The sequence below is a fragment of the Haemaphysalis longicornis genome, unplaced genomic scaffold (assembly GCF_048455015.1).
Source record: "Haemaphysalis longicornis isolate Haplotype H1 unplaced genomic scaffold, Haemaphysalis longicornis Haplotype H1 scaffold_5, whole genome shotgun sequence".
Classification (NCBI taxonomy): domain Eukaryota; kingdom Metazoa; phylum Arthropoda; class Arachnida; order Ixodida; family Ixodidae; genus Haemaphysalis; species Haemaphysalis longicornis.
Window position 1 is genome coordinate 182,361,247 of NW_027526385.1, and position 21,074 is coordinate 182,382,320.

General features: G+C 46.9%; 1 protein-coding gene across 1 annotated transcript in view; it reads right to left on the reverse strand.

Annotated features, from left to right (window-relative positions):
* The window catches only part of LOC144140034 (structure-specific endonuclease subunit EME2-like), a 53,718-nt gene that overhangs the window by 19,112 nt on the left and 13,532 nt on the right, over window positions 1-21,074 (reverse strand). The window contains exons 5-9 of the mRNA XM_077672246.1: window positions 20,180-20,338; window positions 19,259-19,426; window positions 16,774-16,886; window positions 11,746-11,878; window positions 4,420-4,535 (exon numbers count right to left, since the gene is read on the reverse strand). Of these exons, the coding sequence (XP_077528372.1) occupies window positions 4,420-4,535; window positions 11,746-11,878; window positions 16,774-16,886; window positions 19,259-19,426; window positions 20,180-20,338 (689 nt within the window). The remainder of the gene's footprint in view (window positions 1-4,419; window positions 4,536-11,745; window positions 11,879-16,773; window positions 16,887-19,258; window positions 19,427-20,179; window positions 20,339-21,074) is intronic.

The following is a 21,074-nucleotide window of genomic DNA, read 5'->3' on the forward strand; positions in this document are numbered from 1 at the left end:
TCTACAACACTGCCAAGAAAGTTCATGTTGCGGCCACAAAAGGCGTCTCTGACAACCTTGCTGAAGCAAGGCAAGTAACTGCGTTGCAAGCTGGTCAGACTGACCTCAGTGTGATTTTTGATGGTACTTGGCAGAAGCAAAGACACGAGACACAACAGCACTGCCATTTCTCTTGACACTGGTCTCTGCCTGGATTTTGAGGTGCTGTCAAACTACTTGTACTTGTAGCCGCCACCAAAAGCTTGAAGAGCAAGAGGAGGAAGTGTGGCAAGCCTTTCATGCCTCTTGTGTGTGAAAAAAATGTTGACTGCTCATCCCATGCCATGGAGACGGAAGCAGCACTGCGCATCTGGCACAGGACGCTATCGTACAACCTGCAGTTCACTGTAGTGGAGACTGCCACTGCCCTCACAGGGTTGTGGTTCAACAGAGGCCACACTAGCTTTGAGCAAGTTCTCCAAGAACTGGGAATCTTCCCTTCAGAAGAACTGGTCAGACTAAGCAATGCAAGTGACCAGCGGAGGGTCAGGCAGATGTGTGCAAAGCTGACTGCTAAGGCTAGCCCCATTGCCGCAGCCTGGTGAAACGGTCCCACACCAAGGACTACCCCAGCAAAAACCGTGAGGGTGCAACTTATGCAGCAGGAGCATTCTAGTTTTAGTACCTCAATGTGGACATTTCAGACTGTATCCCCACCAAATTTCATGTTGTTCGAGCAAGGATTTCTGAATCTGCCAAAGAAATAAACTTTCAATTGCGTTTTTCTCAGCTTGTTGTTTTTGTCCGTTTTCTGAGTTTGTGCACACTTATTTTCCCAGTTAAAGTTGTCGTATCAGGATGAAATTTTGCACAAATGTTCATTATAACACGTAGAGTGCACAAATCTTGTTCATTATGCAATTTGTGTCCTTAGATATTTCTGGCGGTCATAAAACAAAAATATACAGAACAAAAAAAGGCACACTACCAGTCATTTTTTTTTCGTGGTGAGGAAAATGATGATGAGGCTTTTTTAGGTAGATTTGTGCACTCTGCAGTTCATAAGGAACCACCTAGGCTACCATTTTAAAAGTTTCAGAAAACATTTTTACTATAAAAAAAAGTGTGCACAAAAAAGCCATTTTTCTGAAAGTCATGCTGCATAACATTTTATCCGGAGCAGCTATTCAAAATCTGATTACATATATGACCAGAGGAGCTCAATCTCTATAAGCTGTGAAAATTTCAGCCTCCTAACTTCATTATTAAAAAAAAAGTTGTTTGGAGGAGCACGTCCCCTTAAGTCAAAATTTATTTCATATGTGTGATCACCACAAGGGATGGGTGAATAGTGAATTTCAGTTTTGAAGCGAGTAGTGCTTTGATCGAATAATTTGATTCATTGTAGGGTTTAACGAACCGACGCAACGCAGGAGATGAGACACACCATAGTGGAGGGCTCCGATTAATCTTGACCACCTGGGGATCTTTAACGTGCGACGGTCCTCGTGCTCAGCAGCACAACGCCTTATCTAGTGAGCCACCACGGCGGGTGGTCGAATAATTTCGAATCAGATAGTTCGAGTAATGCACATCACAAATTACAAAGTAAAATGACGAAATTGTGACCCAACTAAGAGTTAGGCACATAATTTTGTAGGCACATAATTTTGTGAAACTATTACCAGTTGAATATTTATTCAGAAATTACATGCACAGCTTTCCTTTACTGCAGGGTTTCTCAAGCATGCTGGTCTGAGGGAACCCTGCTAAGTTCCATTAAGTGCCAAGGAACCCTCCCGTGCGCTTTCATTCACGCATTTTTCATTCGGTTCACACTACATTCCTGTGCAATAAACTCATAAGCAAGCAAGGGTATCGTTTCTTTCCCGTCAACTGTATGTGAGCGCATACGCTAGCAGCCCCTATCTTCAAACAGGAGAAATGTGCATGGGGGTAATATAAGACTGAGATTAAAGTGTAATAGCTTAATCAGGCGGCCCGTTTTCGGAGGCTGGCTGGCTACAAGCTACTGCCGCGTTTTATTGTGAAGCTCGCGCGTTTCTGTTATGCACTGATATGTGCTTACTGACACTCGGACGTGAGTAATGGAGGTTCCTTAGATCGATCGCATTACCACCATTTAAGTGACTTGGCGAATGCGAAACCAGGGAAAATTTATCAGTGGCTTGTGGAACCCCAAGGAGGGGCCTGCAGAACCCCCAGGTTCCGTGGAACCCACTTTGAGAAACCATGCTTTACTGCATTCACATGTTTTAGTGAAGAAATACTAGTTGTTCCACTCCCTCTGGGAGAAGCAGCTCCCACCGACTGCTGACATTTTCTGCTGTCGAGAACGTCCTCTCACTCCTCACCTACGTGGCAAGTATTGAAAAACATTTTTGTGCCACCTTAGGCAGCGCATAGAGTTTCGTGCAATAACAACTAGAGAGGAATTTGGCGCTGCGATCGTAGGCCTCAATGGGCGTGATGGGTAGTTCTGGATTTGGATTGGCACTCGATGGCTTGTGGAAGTTACTATGGATTGCAGGCAGTTTCATTTTCGCTTTGGATTTACATGAACGCATTTGCCTATGTTGGAAGAAGCTATCAAAAATACATTTCTCCTTGAACTGCATGCCACGCGCGCACTGACGCCGCCCTGAGTGGAATGTTTTATAACCAGAGTTGCGAATTGGGTGGGTTATCAATTCATTGCCGGCACAGCGAGCACAAAAACACAAATGACGGCGCTCTGTGCGGCGAAGTTGTCTGCGAATTAGGAGTTGCGGCGCTGCTCATTCGGCAGAGCAATGTATTGTCGAAGCTGGCGACGGTTGCGAATTGCTTGGAACAGCCACACCTTCCATGCAAACGCCGGCTCCTAGGGCGTAGACCAGCAGTACCAGCGGCTGATGGGAACGCAGCTTCAGGCAGGAATAACTTCTCCATGGGTAATCGGTTTCTTTTTTTTTATGAGCACAAAAAATTTTCTCTTCCTATTAGAAACCACCAGTGCCGAAACTTTTAAAAGTAGTTTTTAAAAAAGTCCGCGTCCTGCTGTAGTTGGCGGCAAATGGCAAACCTGCTCCACAAACCTCCTCGACTCCGTGTCTGCTTTTTATTTAAACGCGCCGTTTTATTTTGTACAAAACTTGGCACTGATAGAATTGTCCACATCGGAGGGCTCTTGTGACAAGCCTAGGATGACATTTAGGAAGACTTGGCCGAAAACCTTGACTTTCGACTGCCTATTCAAGAGTGCTGAATAATTCGAAAATATCAAATACCTGCCATCGAATCGAGGTGAATAACGAATAGACAGCAATTCAATCGAATATCTAACAACACCAAATATTCGCCCTCCCCTAATCACCACACTACAACACACGTATATAACTTCTCGTGACAAAAGTTCCCCTATTGCAAAAACAATTTTGCCAAAGACCCATGAGGCCTGTTGAAGAACCGAGGCGAGGACCGCGGGACGTGGGTGATTCGTTTTAATGGCGGATGGGACTTTACAATGAGGGTGATAGTAGGAGGCAGTTGCCAATCTACCTCTTCTTCCTCTAATATTTTTAACAAGGCCTCTCAAGCACACAGCACTGCCCTCACCCTGAAAAACCGTCTGAAAATATGTGGCGATAGGAGATTACCTTGAGAGATCCAACCTGACAAAGATAACCCGAACCCCTTTAAAAAAAAGCTGAGCAACGGTTTATCTGCAGCGAGCCACACAAGTTTCTTACGAGCACACATTCTAACACACCTGCACAAATGAACACCAAATACAAACACAATCTGAAACGAAACTGATTCATTCGAGAGAGAAATTGACGATAAATTTCTTTTTGCTGGAATCCCCCCCAAAATTTAGCACTCTTTCACTACTTTGACAATGGAAGACGAGAGAAACTGTATTCATGGATAACTATATCACTTGTGTAAGTTGACTTACAATGTATTGGCCGAACAAAGACACATAACTCCCTTAGAATTATTTGAAAATCAATTCTCATTTCATTTGCTTTTCGGATCACTTGTTTCAATAAAACAAGAGTTGCAGACATTTCCTGTAGCCATACTACCTCCTTAGACGGCGGACGGGAATTTTGTAACGCTTTTGACTTCACTGTGGAACAACCAATTGAAAATGAAACTCGTTGTTCTGATAGAGTCATCTCAGCGGTCAATTTTAGTGTGATTGTTTACAATGTGCCTACATCCGGTTGACAGCCACAGAGCATTTCACACTAGCTCTGCAGAGAGCGCTGGCAATTCTTTGAGACATGGCCCAATACATGCGCTCAATTTCGATAAGGACCTAGTGCAGCACAGCGTCGCTGTGGAAAAAGAACTATGGTATCGATATGTTGACGGCATCACGCTGCTGTTCCCTCCAAAAAGCCCATTCCAGGAGGAGAGAAAAAAACAAACCTGTGCGGTCGTTCAGCCAGAGCGCGGGTGAACTTGACCAAGTACTCGGCCAGCTCTTGGGGTGTCTCCTTAGTGGCGATGGTCACCCCATGGTCCAACTGTAACGGCACCACTGCCTGCACAGACAGCAGGGCGCACACAACTTCTTTCACTACATGTCGGCACAGCAAAAAGTGACCGCACCCTCCATCCCAATAATAGAAGCACCAGTACAACAGAGCACCTGCAGACATTGTGGTACGGTGGACGCTTTGTGGAGGACGAGGCGAGACAAAGCGTACTACAGGTACCATACTTTCGCACGTTTAACCCACCCCTGCATATAATCCGCACCCCCCTTTCCAGCCTGCCGGAAAAGGAAGAAAAAATCCTCGCGTATTACCCGCACATTTGATATGGGAAAGGTTGCACCAAAGCTACTATCCAAGCAACACATCACACACTACGTAGAAAAAACAAGCGTATATTTAGGGAATAGAATACACTGAATGCAATGCAAAAGTCGCAATCCACTAATAAAGTTCGGTTGTTAGGGTGCGCTCGTCCTTGTTTTTTCTTCCTTGTCCTTGTATGCATTTCGCAATCGCTGCCATGGAAGGCTTTGTCAGTGTTACTGCGTAGGTGCTTCATGGCACAACTCACATTGCCGTGGAGCTGCAATAAAGGAAAAACACCTAGTACTATCCATCCGCACGTCTACTTTGCCACTGAAATCTTCGCATTTTTGTTGCGGGTTATACGCGCAAAAATACGGTAGGTAAGAGGTAAGGAGTGAGAGGGTTTGGCATTCTTTTCCCCTCTTCTTTCCCACATCGTCTACTTAAACTAAGGAGCTAAGCCGCACAGGCAAGTCTACCTCTGGCTGCCGAATGAAATTCCTGGTCCAAAAATACCTAGTTGCACGTGCAGAAAAATGGCTCATAATGTGGGTGAAAAATCTGTTAGTCATTGTCATCCACGCTGCTGCTAAAAGCAAAAATCGAATATCAGCTGCACTGGTGAGTTGGCTGCTCCATATGCTTCTAAACCACCACTGTAGCAAGCAGTCGGGGTCCCATCCATGAACCCACACGACATGCAGAATCAGGAACCACTCACAAAGTGTGCTTGTTGTGCACCATAATCTACTCGAGACGCAAACTGCCACCGGAACCAAGTCGCAGCTTTTCGCTCCCTGGCTGAGCTCGTTGACAATGACCATTCTTGTTGCCACACAGACTGCTTTGCTCATCAAAACAGAAGAATTTGGCGAGCAGCTAAACAAGGTCAAAGCTTCAAAAGAGCATTGATGCCTCACTTTGGCAGAAACGTGTAATAGCACACTTTCCATCCCAAGTCTAGAAAAATTGCCACAGCTTGCACTAGTGGTGCGAAGCTGGAGAAACAGCAGAGCTGGCTAACGCGGTCCGCTTTGGGAGAGATTTGAAAGGCAGTGGACAAAGCGGTCCGGGCCTGCCAGTCATGAAGATGATGATGATGATGATGGTTAGTGTTTAAAGGCCAACTGCACTCAAATTTTTGCTTGTCCAGATTTGATCCAAATAAGTAGTCTATGCTCTTAAAATCACCATCGCGAAATCCTTAGCTTCGGTATCACAGAGCACGCCAGGTACCTTCGTTCAAAGCACCCCCGAGCAGACGACGTATGCACCTGGCGGAGAGTCGCCGAAACCAGTTCCGAGCGGCCTGTGACGGAGGTTGGGGAACCTGTCCCATGAAGCTCGAGTTTCTCCGGTGACTTGCATGGCGCTGCGCCGGTTGCAGGGATGCGTTCGGCCGGGATTTCTCTGCTACACCAGCGCGCTGTACCGCCGTCATCATCACATGTTTAAAACTAACCGCATAGGTAGCAATATCCGCGATTTTTTTTTCAATGCAATAAAAGAGATTAGAAGCCTACAAACTATTCACGCGCTTGCGAACGTTTCGGAGTTAGCAAAAGTTTTTTTACTTGAAAATATTTTTACTCAAGGAAAAAAATAGCGTGATACGAGCACTTACCCTACATTTGTCACTTCTATTGCACCTACCACAGAAAGATATTGGGGCTCTTCGATTTACAGTCTCGGACTCACCGCGGATAGTCCGCGGGTAGTCTGAGGATTCCCCGAAGCCATAGGGATACATGGGAAAATCGAATGCCGGACTGCTTTTCGGGGAGTCCGCGGTGAGTCCGAGACTGTAAATCGAAGAACCCCATTTTATAAATTCTTGACCACTTGCACTTCCGCGTCAAATATTGGCCATATTTGGGCTGGCCCAACGCCACCTCCATCTTTTAGACCTTTCCAAAAGTTTCACGACCTAACTAGAGGTGCTGTACACGCAGGTATAAACATTTGTGCGTCTTTTGCCTCACTCGCTAAGTGAACCAAAATCAGCCTTTCTCGTAGTAACAATTACATCCGCACAGATATCGGCCGTCGTCTTCGCGAAGTGCGAAAGGTAACAAAACTGCTCCTCTCCTCAACAATAAACTAGATTTTTTGTTCAATTCTCAAGTGAAGTATTTACTAGTGGAAGAGCGTTAGATTTAGTTCACTTGAAAGTAAAGTGTTTTCAACAGCACATGCCTCTGGTAAAAGTAGAAAACAGCGTTACATATAGGAAACTTTTTCGTGTTTTAGTGCATCATTTAGCTGTGGAAGCTGGCTTATAGTTTCAGACCACTTTTTTAATTCGATTCTCGATGTGCAGCAAGGTGAAAAATACTGGGCCGATATTCACGAAGCTGTTTGTACCTAATGTATTGTAGAAATAGTGATTGATCTCCGCCCGCTTGCAGTTTGTTCCCTTCAAAATGATCGATGTGATTTCCGAGGCGCCGGCTAACGAAAGCTACTTTTCGATATTGTAGGAGCAAGTAGCTTTGTAAATCAGGGTCCACTTTTTTACTCGCAATGCCAAGAATCGCAATTCCCGCAGTTATTCTGATGGAAAAAAATTACTCTCGGACGGTCTACTTCATCTCGATGCGATGCCGGAATTGAGCATAACTCCATTATAATGGGCAAACGTTGGTAGAAATTCTTCTGTGGAGATAACAGTGCCAACCGGACGCTACCACACACATTTGAAGGCGGCTCTGAGCGGCCGCCGGTGCTAGTGCGGCTGCTTCCGTTCCCTCACGTACGTCACATCCGGGCGCCGGTAATGGCCGCCTTTTCTGTTCAGTTTCGGTTCCGAAAATGCCAATTTCGCGAGCCGTTTGCGTCGCGCGCGTTGATCTTTGAAACGCAGTATTTTGAATTTCGCACCCTTTTTATGTGTACTATTAGGTGACATTATTTTTACGTTGTCGAAAATTTGAGTTCAGTTGGCCTTTAATGGTGCAAGGCCAACGAGGGCAAAGAGCGCCAGAGAAGAGGTTATTTAATGAGGAGAAGTGATTACCACACAAGGGTAGGTATAAAAACGTGTAAACCAAACATAGTAAAATCAATTAAATATAATGGTGATGGCTGGTGTATAGGGCCAGATTTGATTATGCGTCAGTCATGAAGAATTCTGAGCGGCAGGTTCAGAAATTAATGTGTGTTAGGGAGCCAGTTGGTGCCCCTCACATTGATTTCCTAACTTGCCACTCAGAGTTCTTCATGACTGGCATGCCCGGACCAAACTGTCCACTGCCTTTCACATCTCTCCCAAAGCGGACCGCGTTAGCCTGCACTAAAGCCCACGGCAACCGGCCTCACGAACTTGGCGTCTGCAGCGCAAACTTGGCGTTGTCTGTGTTCCGCACTTGAGGCGCGAATGCATGTGAACTGGCAAGGAGAACAGCACGCGAGAGATCACACCAGGAAGGACGGGCTGAGTGTTCTCGAAGGTTGAGCTGGCCAACGCCGGGTCCTCCTCACGAGCAGCATGCTCATGTGTGCTCGGCCGAGCTGGGTTTTCTGGTAATGCTATACGGCGGAACGGAAAGCGTAAACAGTTCTGTTGTTAACCCTTTGACGGTCGAATTTTATCGCCAAATGCAACCCCCCCGGGTCGATTTTTTTTTGTGTGCAATTTTTGTGTGCAAGGTGTGTGCAATTTTTATGCAGCTGTTATGAAGAGTAATGACTATGAGGGTTGTCTTGTATTTCTAGCTCTCTTACTTCAAATTTTATGTGACTAAAAGGTTGATGGTTTGAAGAAAAATCTAAATTTTAACCCTTTGAGGGTCGAATTGTTTCGCCAAATGTGACGCCCCAGGGTCGATTTTTTTTATTGCTGTTTTAAATTCTTCGGATGAATCTACTTCGAGAAAAAATTATCATAAGTTTTTTAGGGTGACCATAAAGTGGCAAAAAAATCGTTTGTGTTGTTACATACATGTGGGGTATTCATGAGTAAGACAAGATAAATTCCAAATAAAAACGAGAGAGTAAGAAGCCGACATTTTTTCAGTGAATCGAAATCAGATGGACATCAGTTTCCCGGGCGCAAAAAGCGGGAAACGCCCGAAGGACGATGCCAAAACCAGCCGCTGCATGCGCGCGGGCGCACACAGCCGGATGCGGGAGCAATAGACAGCGCACCGCCTATAAAATACAAAAAAAGGAGAAAAGAGCCTCATCAGTTTCGCAGGCGACCTTGGTCTGTGGCAGGTTCAAGAAGCGAGAGGCGCCCGGGTGCCCGGTGGGCGATACCGAGTGCACCCCCTCGTTAGCGGATGCGCAAGCGGCAGCCAGCGCGATGCTGAAGTAAAGCATCAAAAAATAAAAAGAAGAGCCATGGGTGCAAGAAAAAAATTTGGCGTATTTCCAAAGTGTGGCAGCACATGCCAAGCAAGAGAAGTTGGCGAAAAAGGCGCGCTTTTTAAACATACAAGCGATGACGTACATGTACGTCATTGACCATTTTGAAAGTGTTTGCCAATGCCGTACATGTACGGCCGTGACCCTCAAAGGGTTAAAATGGCACACTGATGTCTGAAAAGCATAGCTAGTGACAACCGACGGGAACGCACGGCTAACGAGAAACGGATACTTTTTTTTTTCTCTCTCTGACATGAAGACTCAGCTTCCTGCTGCAAGTTTCAGCTTTTGTTTTCCCTTCTCCAATACACAAACTCAAGTGTAAGTAATTTAATGGCCCTCCTGAAATCATTCTACGGCTTCCAACGCACACTTTTGGTCTGGAGGGGAGAGTTGCGCACTCGGCATTTGTTGGCCCAGTGTGAACACCAATTCTGGCGCACCTCGCCTCTCAACTCCCCTATCCTGCACCGCCCAACTCCCCTGTCGTTTTTTCGTTGTTGCTTTGCTCGCTGCTATCACTTCTGCTGGGAAGACAGGAGAACCCCTGCATATCTGATGCTTCATGTGCACCGAAAGCCAATTGCACTGGCAACTGAGACTGTCTGGCACAGTCAGGCCATGTTTGGTCATTCACTGCGCCCAAGTTGCAGCCTTGCGTGTGTTCATTAAATCTTAAACATGATGCCATTGCCTTAGTGCATACTGTGACGGTAGTGCTGCATCTGTTACAACTATGGCGGTTATAAGTAGGCTAGACTGTATTGAGCTACAAGCAGATCGTCCAACACCACAAGATGGCTCACCACAGCCGATAATTTCAAAAGAGTGGATGCTTATGCGAGCTGGGAAAACATGCCAGTGGCAACGAGACAACAACAATGTGAACATAACAGCTGAACACTGCCATCCTTTCCTCGAATATTGGCATCCCACCACAATGTACTTGCACTATCACCAGCTTTGGTACAGTTGCTCCGTGAATGCCTGCACCATCCCGTGTTTTCCTATCAGTGGGTTTATTAATATGCAGCCCCAGCCCCTACTTGTTTCACTAGAATTATGTCCCTCTCGCTCTCTTAGATGCAGACTACAATGGTTCCCTCAAAGCCACTGTAGTTGCTACCACAGTGGTTATTTTAAGTCCCCCATTATTATTCTCAACAGCCTTCGAGTACCCTCAGAAACATACACACTGCCGCAATGCAAGAACTGCAGCCATTGCTTCACCCCCAGCACTGTGGATGAGGGCGCTTTAGCGGTCCACTGTCATCGGTACAGTGGAACGAGCAAGGTCTCAGCTACAAAAAAATGCAATGCTGCGCTGCATTTTCAATAATAACTTACCAGGTAATTTCGCACAATTTTCTTCTTTCTCGTTGCCCCACATTTTCGCTAATGTAGGGCATTGACATATGAATCAGTGTGCATGAACGCACAGCAAATAGGAAATTCTTAGAGATTGAAAGCACGGTTACTTGAACATATTTATCCTCCCCATGAAAGCCTGACAAATGCATTGCTTGGGTGTGTGTTCCGTCACACCTGCTGAACTGAAAAAGGGGAATGAGATTTCCTGAAATCGGCGCTTAAATCTTTCTTTAACTGAGCAAACCTTTGCCTTGCAAGATATTTTAATAATCTTCATTTGCACTTCAACAACTTACAATGGCTGTCACCTCAGTTTTGTCTTCCAAGAGCCACTGGTGTCTACAACTCCAACTGCATGAGCAGTTACTGTAATACCCCTGCCACACTAGCGTCTGAATGTCACTCGAACCAAATGTCATTTGGCTCAAATGAGGGGCTTCGAATGCCATTCCGAATCCGCCGTGCTCCACTACAATTTCGATGCACTTCAAAGCTTTAACAATCGCTCGCCGTGCTGCGTGGTGCTGCCGCTGTCAATTTTTACAGAATAATGCAACAATCAAATTTAGCACCGGCCTTTGGCAGTAAAATCATATCAAATTATAAATAACGTAAGCATTGACACGGTTTTTGTGTATTTCTGAAACACAAACAAGTTTTTTTTTTGTCCTGTCTGGCCACACTGGTTTGTCGCTTGCTCACACTTGTGCTGAAAGTATAGAATTATTACATTCCGATACCATCATTTAAATAAATCAGAAGTAAACAAAGTCCGACATTAAGAATATTTTGTTTGTTTTAAAAGTATGCCAGTAATGTATTTGTTCATGCTGACTTGGAACGCTGCGTGCGGGAATGCAAGAAATGGCATTTGAGAGCCCCAAATGTCTCTCTGGGTGCTCATCTCGTTTGTCTGAAATGACATTTGAGCTGAATGGCAGTTCAAAACCCAGTGGCGCAGCACAACTTCGCATTTGAGTCAAATGACATTCAGTACAAGAGACATTTGGATGCTGGTGTATTAAGTCCCTTCATTTCCCTATGTAACGAGAGCATTTTTCCCTATGTAACGAGAGCATTTGGAACATCAGTTCACAAGGCCTGCCGCTAAGCATTACCCAGCCCACTCAACCATGGGCTCAGTCACCCCCCACCCTCAATCATGTTCCCTCTCACTTTCCTGCTCACTCATTTACCCCAAGTGCATCCGCACCTCTTGGATGTCCTTGCGGGTGAGCGAGGGTCCGTCGTAGGCGCCCCCGGGCTTCTTGGTCTTGCGGGCGGTGGCCTGCTGCGAGCCCAGCACGAGGGCACGGTACTGGGCGTTCACCCTGGACTTCTCCTTCCTGCACGCCCAGCACAGGCATTGGCCAGGAAGCTCAAGTCCAACAAACTGCATGGACATTTCTTCTTCCACACGGCACAGCACAACAGGGTGGGAGGAAATGGAAGGGGGCATTGCCGAAAAAAAGGCAATGGACTAAATCAAACAGACTAAAAGGGTCCAAGAAACTACGTTCGTTTTAAGTGATAAGGGCTTCAATCTTCGCACGAATGCTCCAACGAAAAGCCACTGGAATGCCAGTAATGTTGATGCGATTCTCTACAGCATACACCAACTACTCGGCTTCAAGAAGCAGCACGGCATCACAGGGAATGCTCTCCAAGTTGTACTGATGACTGAAAAGGTGAGCTTTTTCATTGTATCCTCGAGTCATGAGCCGAAGGAGTTACACTTAAGGCAGACCGCTAGTTGATTAGGTGCCACACACTTACAGTACATGAGCCTGCATGCAGCACGCTTTCTGTTCAAGATATATAGGTAATGCAAGTGCATGCAAAGAATGCAATTGGGCGTGAACTTGTATCCCTCGAAACACATAAACAGCCTTTTAAATTCCCACATCCCTAAAATCGCACAAATTACACAAACTCTCAGTATGGAGACCACTTATATACCCTTTTTCCATGCATATTTTTAAAGCAACAATGAACTGAGTCGTAAATATTGTCTAATTACCTCACCAGATTAAAGTCTGGAATGTGCAAGGCATGTATGACTTTTTTTTTGCAGATTTGCAGATAATTTTTAATAAGAAAAGTGTTTTTAAAAAGCGCTGTTTTCCTTGCGCCATCCTCTGTTCTCATCTCGTAATGCCGACTAGCGCTGGGAAACCTGCGGAGCTAAATTAGGCATATTTTTACTGTGGTTAACCGTTACTTATGCATAAAAACAAAAGGTTGACTTTCAATACAAAAATTCAGTTCCCTTCCACTCTGAGGAAAAGGATGACCAGGAAAACTGTGCAGTCCAAGGAGTGCATAAAGCAAAACGTGTTTGTTTGTCAAGTGCAATTGAGCAAACTTCCTAGCTACTAATTAGCTTAGTGAAACTTCGAAGGAACGGAGTTTTATTCTAGTGGAAAAACATGGGGCTGTCCGTTTGCTGCCCATAAAAGGCCATATATTTATAGAAGGCAAAAATTAAACAACATCTACAACTGCCCCGTGAACTACCATATTTTTGCACGTATAACCCGCACCAAAAATGCGAAAATTTCAGTGTCAAAGTAGGGGTGCGGATAATACGCATGGTTTTCCCTTTAGTGCAGCTTCACGGCAATGCACGTTGTGCTGTGAAGCTCCTACACAGTAACACTGACTAAGCCTTCCATGGCAGTGATTGTGAAAAACATACAAGGACAAGGAAGAAAAAACAAGGACGAGCGCACTCTAGCAACTGAATCTTATTAGTGAATTGTGACTTTCGCCTTGCAGTCCGTGTACTGTACTTGGTCAATATGCTCTTTTTCTGTCTACATAGTATGTGGTGTGTTGCTTGCGCCGTAGCTTTGGTGCAGCCTTTCCTGTATCAAATGTGTGGGCAATATGCGAGGATTACAGTTTGCGAAGGATTACGATTTGCGAACCCCTCACTAAAATGTAACGTTACCAAAATTAGAACGCCTATTTGGTGCCCCCCTCCTCCCCTCCACGACGTCTGCACTAGCCCGCCAGCCTTGTGCCTCGCACGCGCAAGATAAGGCCAACGCGGTTAAGCAGATTGAAAGGGGGAAAAGGTGAGAGTGTGAAACTGCCAATGCCAAGTGAAACGAACGACAGTACAAGGCGGCGATAGAAAAATATTGGCAAAGAAAGGCGGATCTACAATGCGGCTTTGAAAGACACCGATAAGGAGAGAGATGGGAGGAGGGAGAACATTGTGAAAGGAAGAAACTTGGATCAAGCGGGTGAGAAAAAGTGGGTGTTCCGCCATCGCCGTAAGGTTGCGTCGTATGTGTTTTAAATTTACAGCTTTAAATTTACAGTCCGTCGGACACCTGGACTTTGACTTTGCGCAGTTGGCGCATTGGCATTCTGCTGCCGTGTGGGGACATCAAAGGTTAACTCCCGCCCACCAGTGCCTGTCTGCTTGCTTGCATCGGTTCAGCAAATGGTCAGGCCTGCCTTCGGACCTTTGCACGTGAAGCCGTGCCAAACGGGGGTTAAGAATAAAGAAAGGTCGAGGCGAGGCGGGCAAAGCAGTGTAAAAGATGGGAGAAACACCGGCTTGTCCCCGTCAGTGTCTGTCGTATGAAGCAGACAGCATGCGCTCGAGTGTTGTATATTTGGGGTTTTTAATGCATTGTTTCTATGGGGAATTTGCCGGGACCGCGCCGATCCGTCGTAAGAAGCAGGTCGTCGTAAGTCCGGGGGACGTTTCAGCGGGGTTCCACTGTAGAAAGTTTTTTCCCGCACAAGGCAAATCACTACAAAGAGGCGGTGTGACCTGAACTACTGTATTGCAGTAAAATATGGCCTCAGGTCATTCATTGCTGCTGTGCCAAAAGAACTGGCTCTAATCCACGCTGGGAAGGTGGTTGGACTGCGAAACTGTAAACAACACCCACAACAATTGCCCATGCGGCGTCACTTGAATTTACACACGTGGCTCTACAAAGAATGAAACCAGAGACTCTGCCAGCCGTTACATGGGATTCGCGGGCGAGGTGTCCCGAATGCAGCAGCGGTGGCAGAAACAAAACGGAGAGGAGTGTCTTACGAAGGGTGAGGAGCAGGGTGGCACTCGTGGCTATGGCGTCATCTCTCTCACTGCCTCCCCCTCGCTCTTGTTTCACGTGCCACCTCTAAAAAGTGCCCTCCTCATCTGCAGATGCTGAATCCAAACCACCGTCTGTCTCCCCGTCTCCACGTGTGGGCGTAGCTTAGTCAGCAAGACGACAGGCTCTCGCTGCATTTCTCTACGCAGGCCCAGGTTCAACCCCTAGTGGTGCCACTAGTTTGTTTGTGCAGCCTGAGTGTAGCCAGTAGCCAGTAGTAGCCCAGAATGTTCGCTTGTGTAGCCAGTAGTACCTGGCAGTTTTCTGCTGATGCGGATGTGAAAATTTCCTTGGCTGGCTAGAGGTGTAGTGCTTCGCAGCAAAAAACTGATTTTATTTGACCATGCCTCCGGCAATGTTCTGCTCTGTCTTGCTTGGCTAGCTGCAAAAGAACCCCCACCCACACTGCCAGTGTACAGTTAGTTCCAGGATACAAAACCATCCCTCCTAAAAAGCAGAAAAATTTTGTTGCAGCAAAAGCATTCTACCGTTACGGTCACAGGCCTATTTTTCACGCCTCAATATTTCAGATCGCCCAGCAGTTCAGAGGTTTTTGCTAAGACTATCAGACATATATGGGTGTCCCTCTTTTTTTTGGACTGAATATTTTAGGGCTCCTTGATTATATTGTCATTTTTACCGCGCCTGGTCAAGAAAGAGCAAATTAGTTATAAACTAGGATGCTTTCATTATCAAGACCTGCAGGCAGGCAGTCAGGCAGTCAATTTTGTGACTGATGGAAAACCCAGCCACTTTTTTCTTCCAAACTCAATCAGCTCCAGGTCTGAGCTTATGAATTACAAAAACACTAGGGCTGAAGTAACGCAGCAAATGTTACACACTGCCTTTATGCCACGTAACGCCACGTAACCAACACATGGCGTAAAAATGAAAGCAGCTTTACAGAGCAGCAAGGTCATGCAAAAAAGGCTGGGAAACAGAAATGTGCAATGGAACTTTTTTTGCCTTGGAGGGAGGCTTTCAGTGCACAGCAGGTTGTTTCTCACAGAGACAAGAAATTTGAACAGCTCAACAATTAAGCCCGTTCTACATGGAGCGAATTTCGCCTGCGAATCCGCTGGAACGAACATTCGCACTTGCGAAGTTCGCAATGCCTGGAATTGTCGTCTACATGGGGCCTGCGAACGCCGCGATTTTCGCATTTCAGATGCGCCTTGTTTGCAGACTGAATTAAGTTTGCCACCAGCAAAGGTTGTTGTGATTTTATCAAGGGTGGTTTATTTTACTTTCTTGGCAAGTTGTTTCTGCCTGGTTTGCGGTAAATATAAGTTTATTTGCAGTTTTATATAAGAATCGCCAATTCTTTATCAATATACGCACACACAGCAGAGAAGACAAACGTTTTGGTGTGCCCGCGCTTTTGTCGCGCTCATACAAGCAACGCCATCTGGTTTCCAAGCGTGCAAGTGGTGCCGAGCTGTGCTCCTATTGGCCGCAGGTCCGGCCCCTCTACGCCGCACACGCCGCACGAGCGGCGTTTGCTCGACCGCTTCAAATGTTTGGCACTTTGCCGCAGCAACAAAAAAAGGTGGTTTTGCCGCACGAGCGGCGCCGCATCAGCGAATTCGCAGGCGAAATCGCTCCATGTAGTACGGGCTTTAGAAACAATTTAGGGGAAATCCCCAAGGCGGAGTAAGTTTCTGTGAAGGAAAAATTTGAAATCCACCTGGAATGCAGACCTACGACTACAGAGCAAACCTAACAGCTCTCTCAGAAACTTCGAAGTTCAGAAAAATTTATTCCGGTTTTATGATTTGAACTTGCACCACCACCTACCCAGGGCAGTTGCTCTACCACTTGCTTTACCAACAGTTGCTCTACCAACTGTTGCTCTACCAACTGTAGGGCAGTTGCTCTACTAAAACCATGAGGCCAGCCACTTGTAGTGCAAGAGGGAGCTATCAACAGCTTGAAGTGAGGGAAAAGTAGGGACAGCAAAATCTCTACAGCTTCTTTTTGTAGCTGTACGGATGCATTTCAGGCGAATGTAAAAATTGCCTTTTGCAAGGCACGAAATACTCAGTGTGCATGCGACCATGACGCAGTGCACCTGGGAGGCATTGGGCACCCCACGTGTGAGGGAATTCCAACGTGCTCACTTGAAGTACTTCTCCAGGCCGTACACGACGTACGAGAGCTGCTTCCCGGGGTAGACGCCCTGTATGCTCAGCAGGTGTTCACCAAGGGAGGGCTGCGTTCGCACTCCAGGGTCCTGCAAAAGGGTTGTCATGCCCTCCTTGTTAGGTGAATCGTTAGAGGAAAGCTTTGGCTTGCCATTCGCTGTGGCACCTTGCGGAAACAAGCAGTTGTTTTTGATAAGAAGTGAACTCGTTGGAATGAAGGCGGTTACATTTAAAAAAAAAGAGAAACGTGAAAGTCAGGTGAGTGGCAGTGGCAGCACTTGAAGGAACACTAAACAGTGAAAACAAGTTGGCCTGTGTCGACGGATTACAGTGCCGAGGATCCAAATACACCATTCTCACAACTAGCTGTTGTTTAATAAGACAGAAAATGCCAGAAACATGAAAACAGGCGACGACGCCCTGTACACTTTTGGGTACTACGATTTGTGATGTCACAAAAGTGGTGAACGGCGAAAGCAGGCCAATGCTACTTTTTCTAGTTTCGGTTCTATTATTGCGCGCCTAGAGGCAGTGGCGCTGGGGAAACACTCCTCCTCTCATTTATTTTTCTTTCCGCTTCTCTCCGGCGCGACTGGGGGCGCGCATGCGCGATAACGGCATAACGGTCACCGCAGTTGCTGCTTCCGCACGGCGAGCAGCGAGGCCGACGCGCGTCTCATGTAGTGGGCGACTTCTCGTATGTGCTCCCTCGGACATTACGGTGCTGCAAAAGGGACGCCAAGAACACCAGGATGAATCGTAACGCGAAGACTCTTTGAGTGCTGTTAGCAAAAGGTGAGAACGTCGTTCGTATGCCGTACGTGAAGCTGAGCTGAAGGATAGGACTTGTGTCGTGCGTGTGCTGTGCTTGAAGACAGACAACCTTGTTTGTGTTGTATTGGTCATCAGTGTTTCTCGCCGCACGTCGCGTTCGCGCACGTAACGCGAATAAAGTGTTCAAGTGATATTCGAGCTGGCGTCGTTACTGCTCAAGCAGCGTGGCTTCGTGCCGTCGGAGCGAGGCTTGCCCGTTGGAGGCAGCGGGGTGGCGGCGGCGGTTGCCGGGTGGGAATGGGGGGGACACGAGGAGGGGGGAAGGAATCCAACCGGCATGAGAGGGGAGAGCGTTACCTCTCCCCCACGCAAGCTGCGCGCTCTCGCATTGTTGCCATGGCAATTACAACGCCTTCAAGGCCAACATGGCGGTGGCGTTGCTGGGGCAACAACAACGCAGTAATGTTTCCCCAGGCTCACCAGGGGAGAATATGCCGCATGAGTCGCAATTAGCCCGGACGCTGGGTTGAAGGCTAAGAGTCCGCCTCCTGGCGAAAGCTCACTGAACAAGCCTGTATAGATGTTTTCCTGAAATCGCGAGTTCCGAAGTGATTGAGCATGGGAAATAAACGTAAATCAAAGCTTTCCGTGAGCTCATCGTATCTGAAAAACACAGACTCCAGCTTTTATACACTGCGAGGCAGGCTGCTTCCCTCGCTATTCATGTATGGTCAGCCATCATGCATTCAGTTTCGTTTTCGAAAAGCAGGGGTTGCACAATTAGCGAAGGCAATAACCTATGACGGTGATCGCTCAAGCTTCTGCAAGCAATATGCCCGGTAGAAAGCAGCTAAAGTCCCTTGATTAGAATCGTAAAAAAGGAACAGGATGCACTGCAGGTGATTATGTGAGCCACCCCAGCCTCCAATCTATCGTTTTCTCCATGTGGAGGTGTAGTAGTGGGTGGAGAAGGAACACTTTATTTAAAATGTTGCTATTGGTAAACTGCACCCGGTTTGAAGAAAATCGCCAGTGAAATGAACTTACTGCGAGTGGTTGGCTGACCGATTCGCTCATTCCCCTCAAGCTGCCGCTGATAATCCATAAAGAGTGCGTCGCTCTGCGCTCGCAACAACTGCTGGACACGGGTGCCGTGAAGAGGATTTATTTTACGCTAGGTTCGCGCTGCACAAGAGAAGATGATATGAGATGGCTGTCATTGCCAGAAGAGGTGATGTAAAGGCACCAGCCGGAAGCCCAGGACGCTGCACTTGATATTCGAAACGGCGCTTCTTGCCTCAAAAGCGGCTTCGCCGCAGCCCTACATGCTTGCAGCCGGCTCGATAAGGCCTGGGACGCCGGAGTATGCAGGCAGACTGGCCGCTCGAGCATCTAAAGATGTTTCTCATATCATTGGTGAAAAATCAAAAGTCCAAGTCAGCCTCCTTGGCAGAGAAACTTATATTTTGCCTGTATGCTCCCTTTGAAGCAAGCAGCACAAAGTCCACATTGGCTCCAGTTTTGTGGTAAGCTTCCAGAACACAGCTCCAGCAAGTGATGGTGCTTGCTTCCATGTGTGCACAAAAATAATGTAGCGCCTATGGCATTGTCAAAGAGGTGCGCCATCTGTGAAGCAGACTGGGTACTGTCCTTGGCCACAGGCGACTTCACAATGCGTTCACAGAGCCCCCATCGTGCACTTTATGAACGCCAATGTCCTAAATATAAAGAAAACAGCAATTAATAATGGACCTGCCTGCTTCTGGGAGGCTACCAGGCACAGGAACTGGTCCCAGGGCAGCACCACCAGCACGTCGCTCTCTTCCACCTGTTCCCTGGCCAGAGTGCAGTCTTCCTGCCAGGGGGCACGAAGGCAAAGGAGGCACGCTGACTCCGATTCTTTTCAATTGGGGCAATGCAGCTTCTTTTATGCCCCCCTGTACTGATCACTAGCTACCTGTAAGAGCGGAGAAAATAGGTCCTCTGGGCTAGTGCTTGTAATACTCTTGCAAAAGCTTTATAAGCAGGAATTATTTGCATGCTGCGGAGGCTCAGTGGCTAAGGCGTTGTGCTGCTGAGTCGAAGGACATGGGTTCAATCCTGGCCACAGTGGGTGCTCTTTAGATAGAGGGGAAAAGCGAAAGCACCCATGTGTTGAGATTGGACTGCACCTTAAAGACCCCCAGGGGTTCTAAGTTAATCTAAGCCCTCCTCTAGGGCCCGCCTCAAAGCCCAGGTGAAACTTCGACGCGTTAAAGCTCAAGATTTCAAACCTTATTTTATGTAGTTACCCAAATGGGCCAGCCACAACTGCTTTTTATTCATTCACGTCTTCATGTGGTACAAAGTTCCTGTTCAATAGAAGCCAGGAAGGAGGAAGAGGTGTTTCCCCAAAGCCCTCATTACGCACAATATTCAGTAAGACGGGGGGGGGGCACGCGGTTTGCAGTCACAACCTGAAATCCCACTCACTGCCAAAAATCATCAGTTGCTTTTAAAATTAGGAGGCAATGGAAAAGGAGATGAAGCACCGCACTGCTTTCCAAACCAGGGCTCACACAGTATAGCACTAGGCTGCTCGAAAAGACAAGTTCCAGGTCTTGCCCACCTGGTCTAGGGAAAGAGCTGTGCGGTTCCAGGAGACGGCGCGCTCCACAGGAAGTGTCCGCACCTCCGAGCGTATTTCGGCCTGGCGCAGAGTGTCCGACACCACCTCCATGGATGACGCGTCCTCCAGCAACCGGAAGTCCAGCACCACTGTCACGTACTGCAGCGTTTGCACCAGAGAGGAAGAAGTTGTCACACCTCGTCATATTTACACTTTGCAAGAGATGAACCCCATGCCCAGATGAGAGTTAGACCAAGGCGCATCGAACTGCAAGGTGCTCAAAAATATAGTCCCCTGTAATTGATAAGTAAACGTACAAAATACAAAATGTACACAAAAAGAAACATTTCGAGTGGATGCTCAGAATGTTCAATATGAGCAATAACTTGGAGCATCCAAGTTTTCATCCCAACAGGTTAGAGTATACATGGTGTTACGACGATAAATAGGCATCTTTAAAATTTCCTCTTCAGTAAATCACTTTTCTGTCTGTGGCCAAACTTTGCATGAAAACCACATTTTGATGTTTTGACGGCTATTTTGTTGAACACCAACAACAGAGACAGCATTTGCCTATTCATTTATAAAAAAGAACAAGAACAATTTTAGCCTGTGGGAGAGCTAGCAGCCATCTTGGACCGCCTTGGAACAGCGTTTCAATCTGGGGTATTTGGCACAGCACGTGCATGCCCCATGCCCTATGTGTTTTGTTCAGAGTCATTGCGTGTGTTGTTCCATGACCTTAAAAATGCTCTTCCAGTTTTGTGGCTGCTCTTGTCCCTGCCTATTTCAGCCATCTTGCATTGAAGACAATTTTTATTTTCTGGCCTTCCAAATGTAAGGGTTCAGCTTAGAACCAAGGCTAGCTTAGATTCGAGTAAATAAGGTACGCACG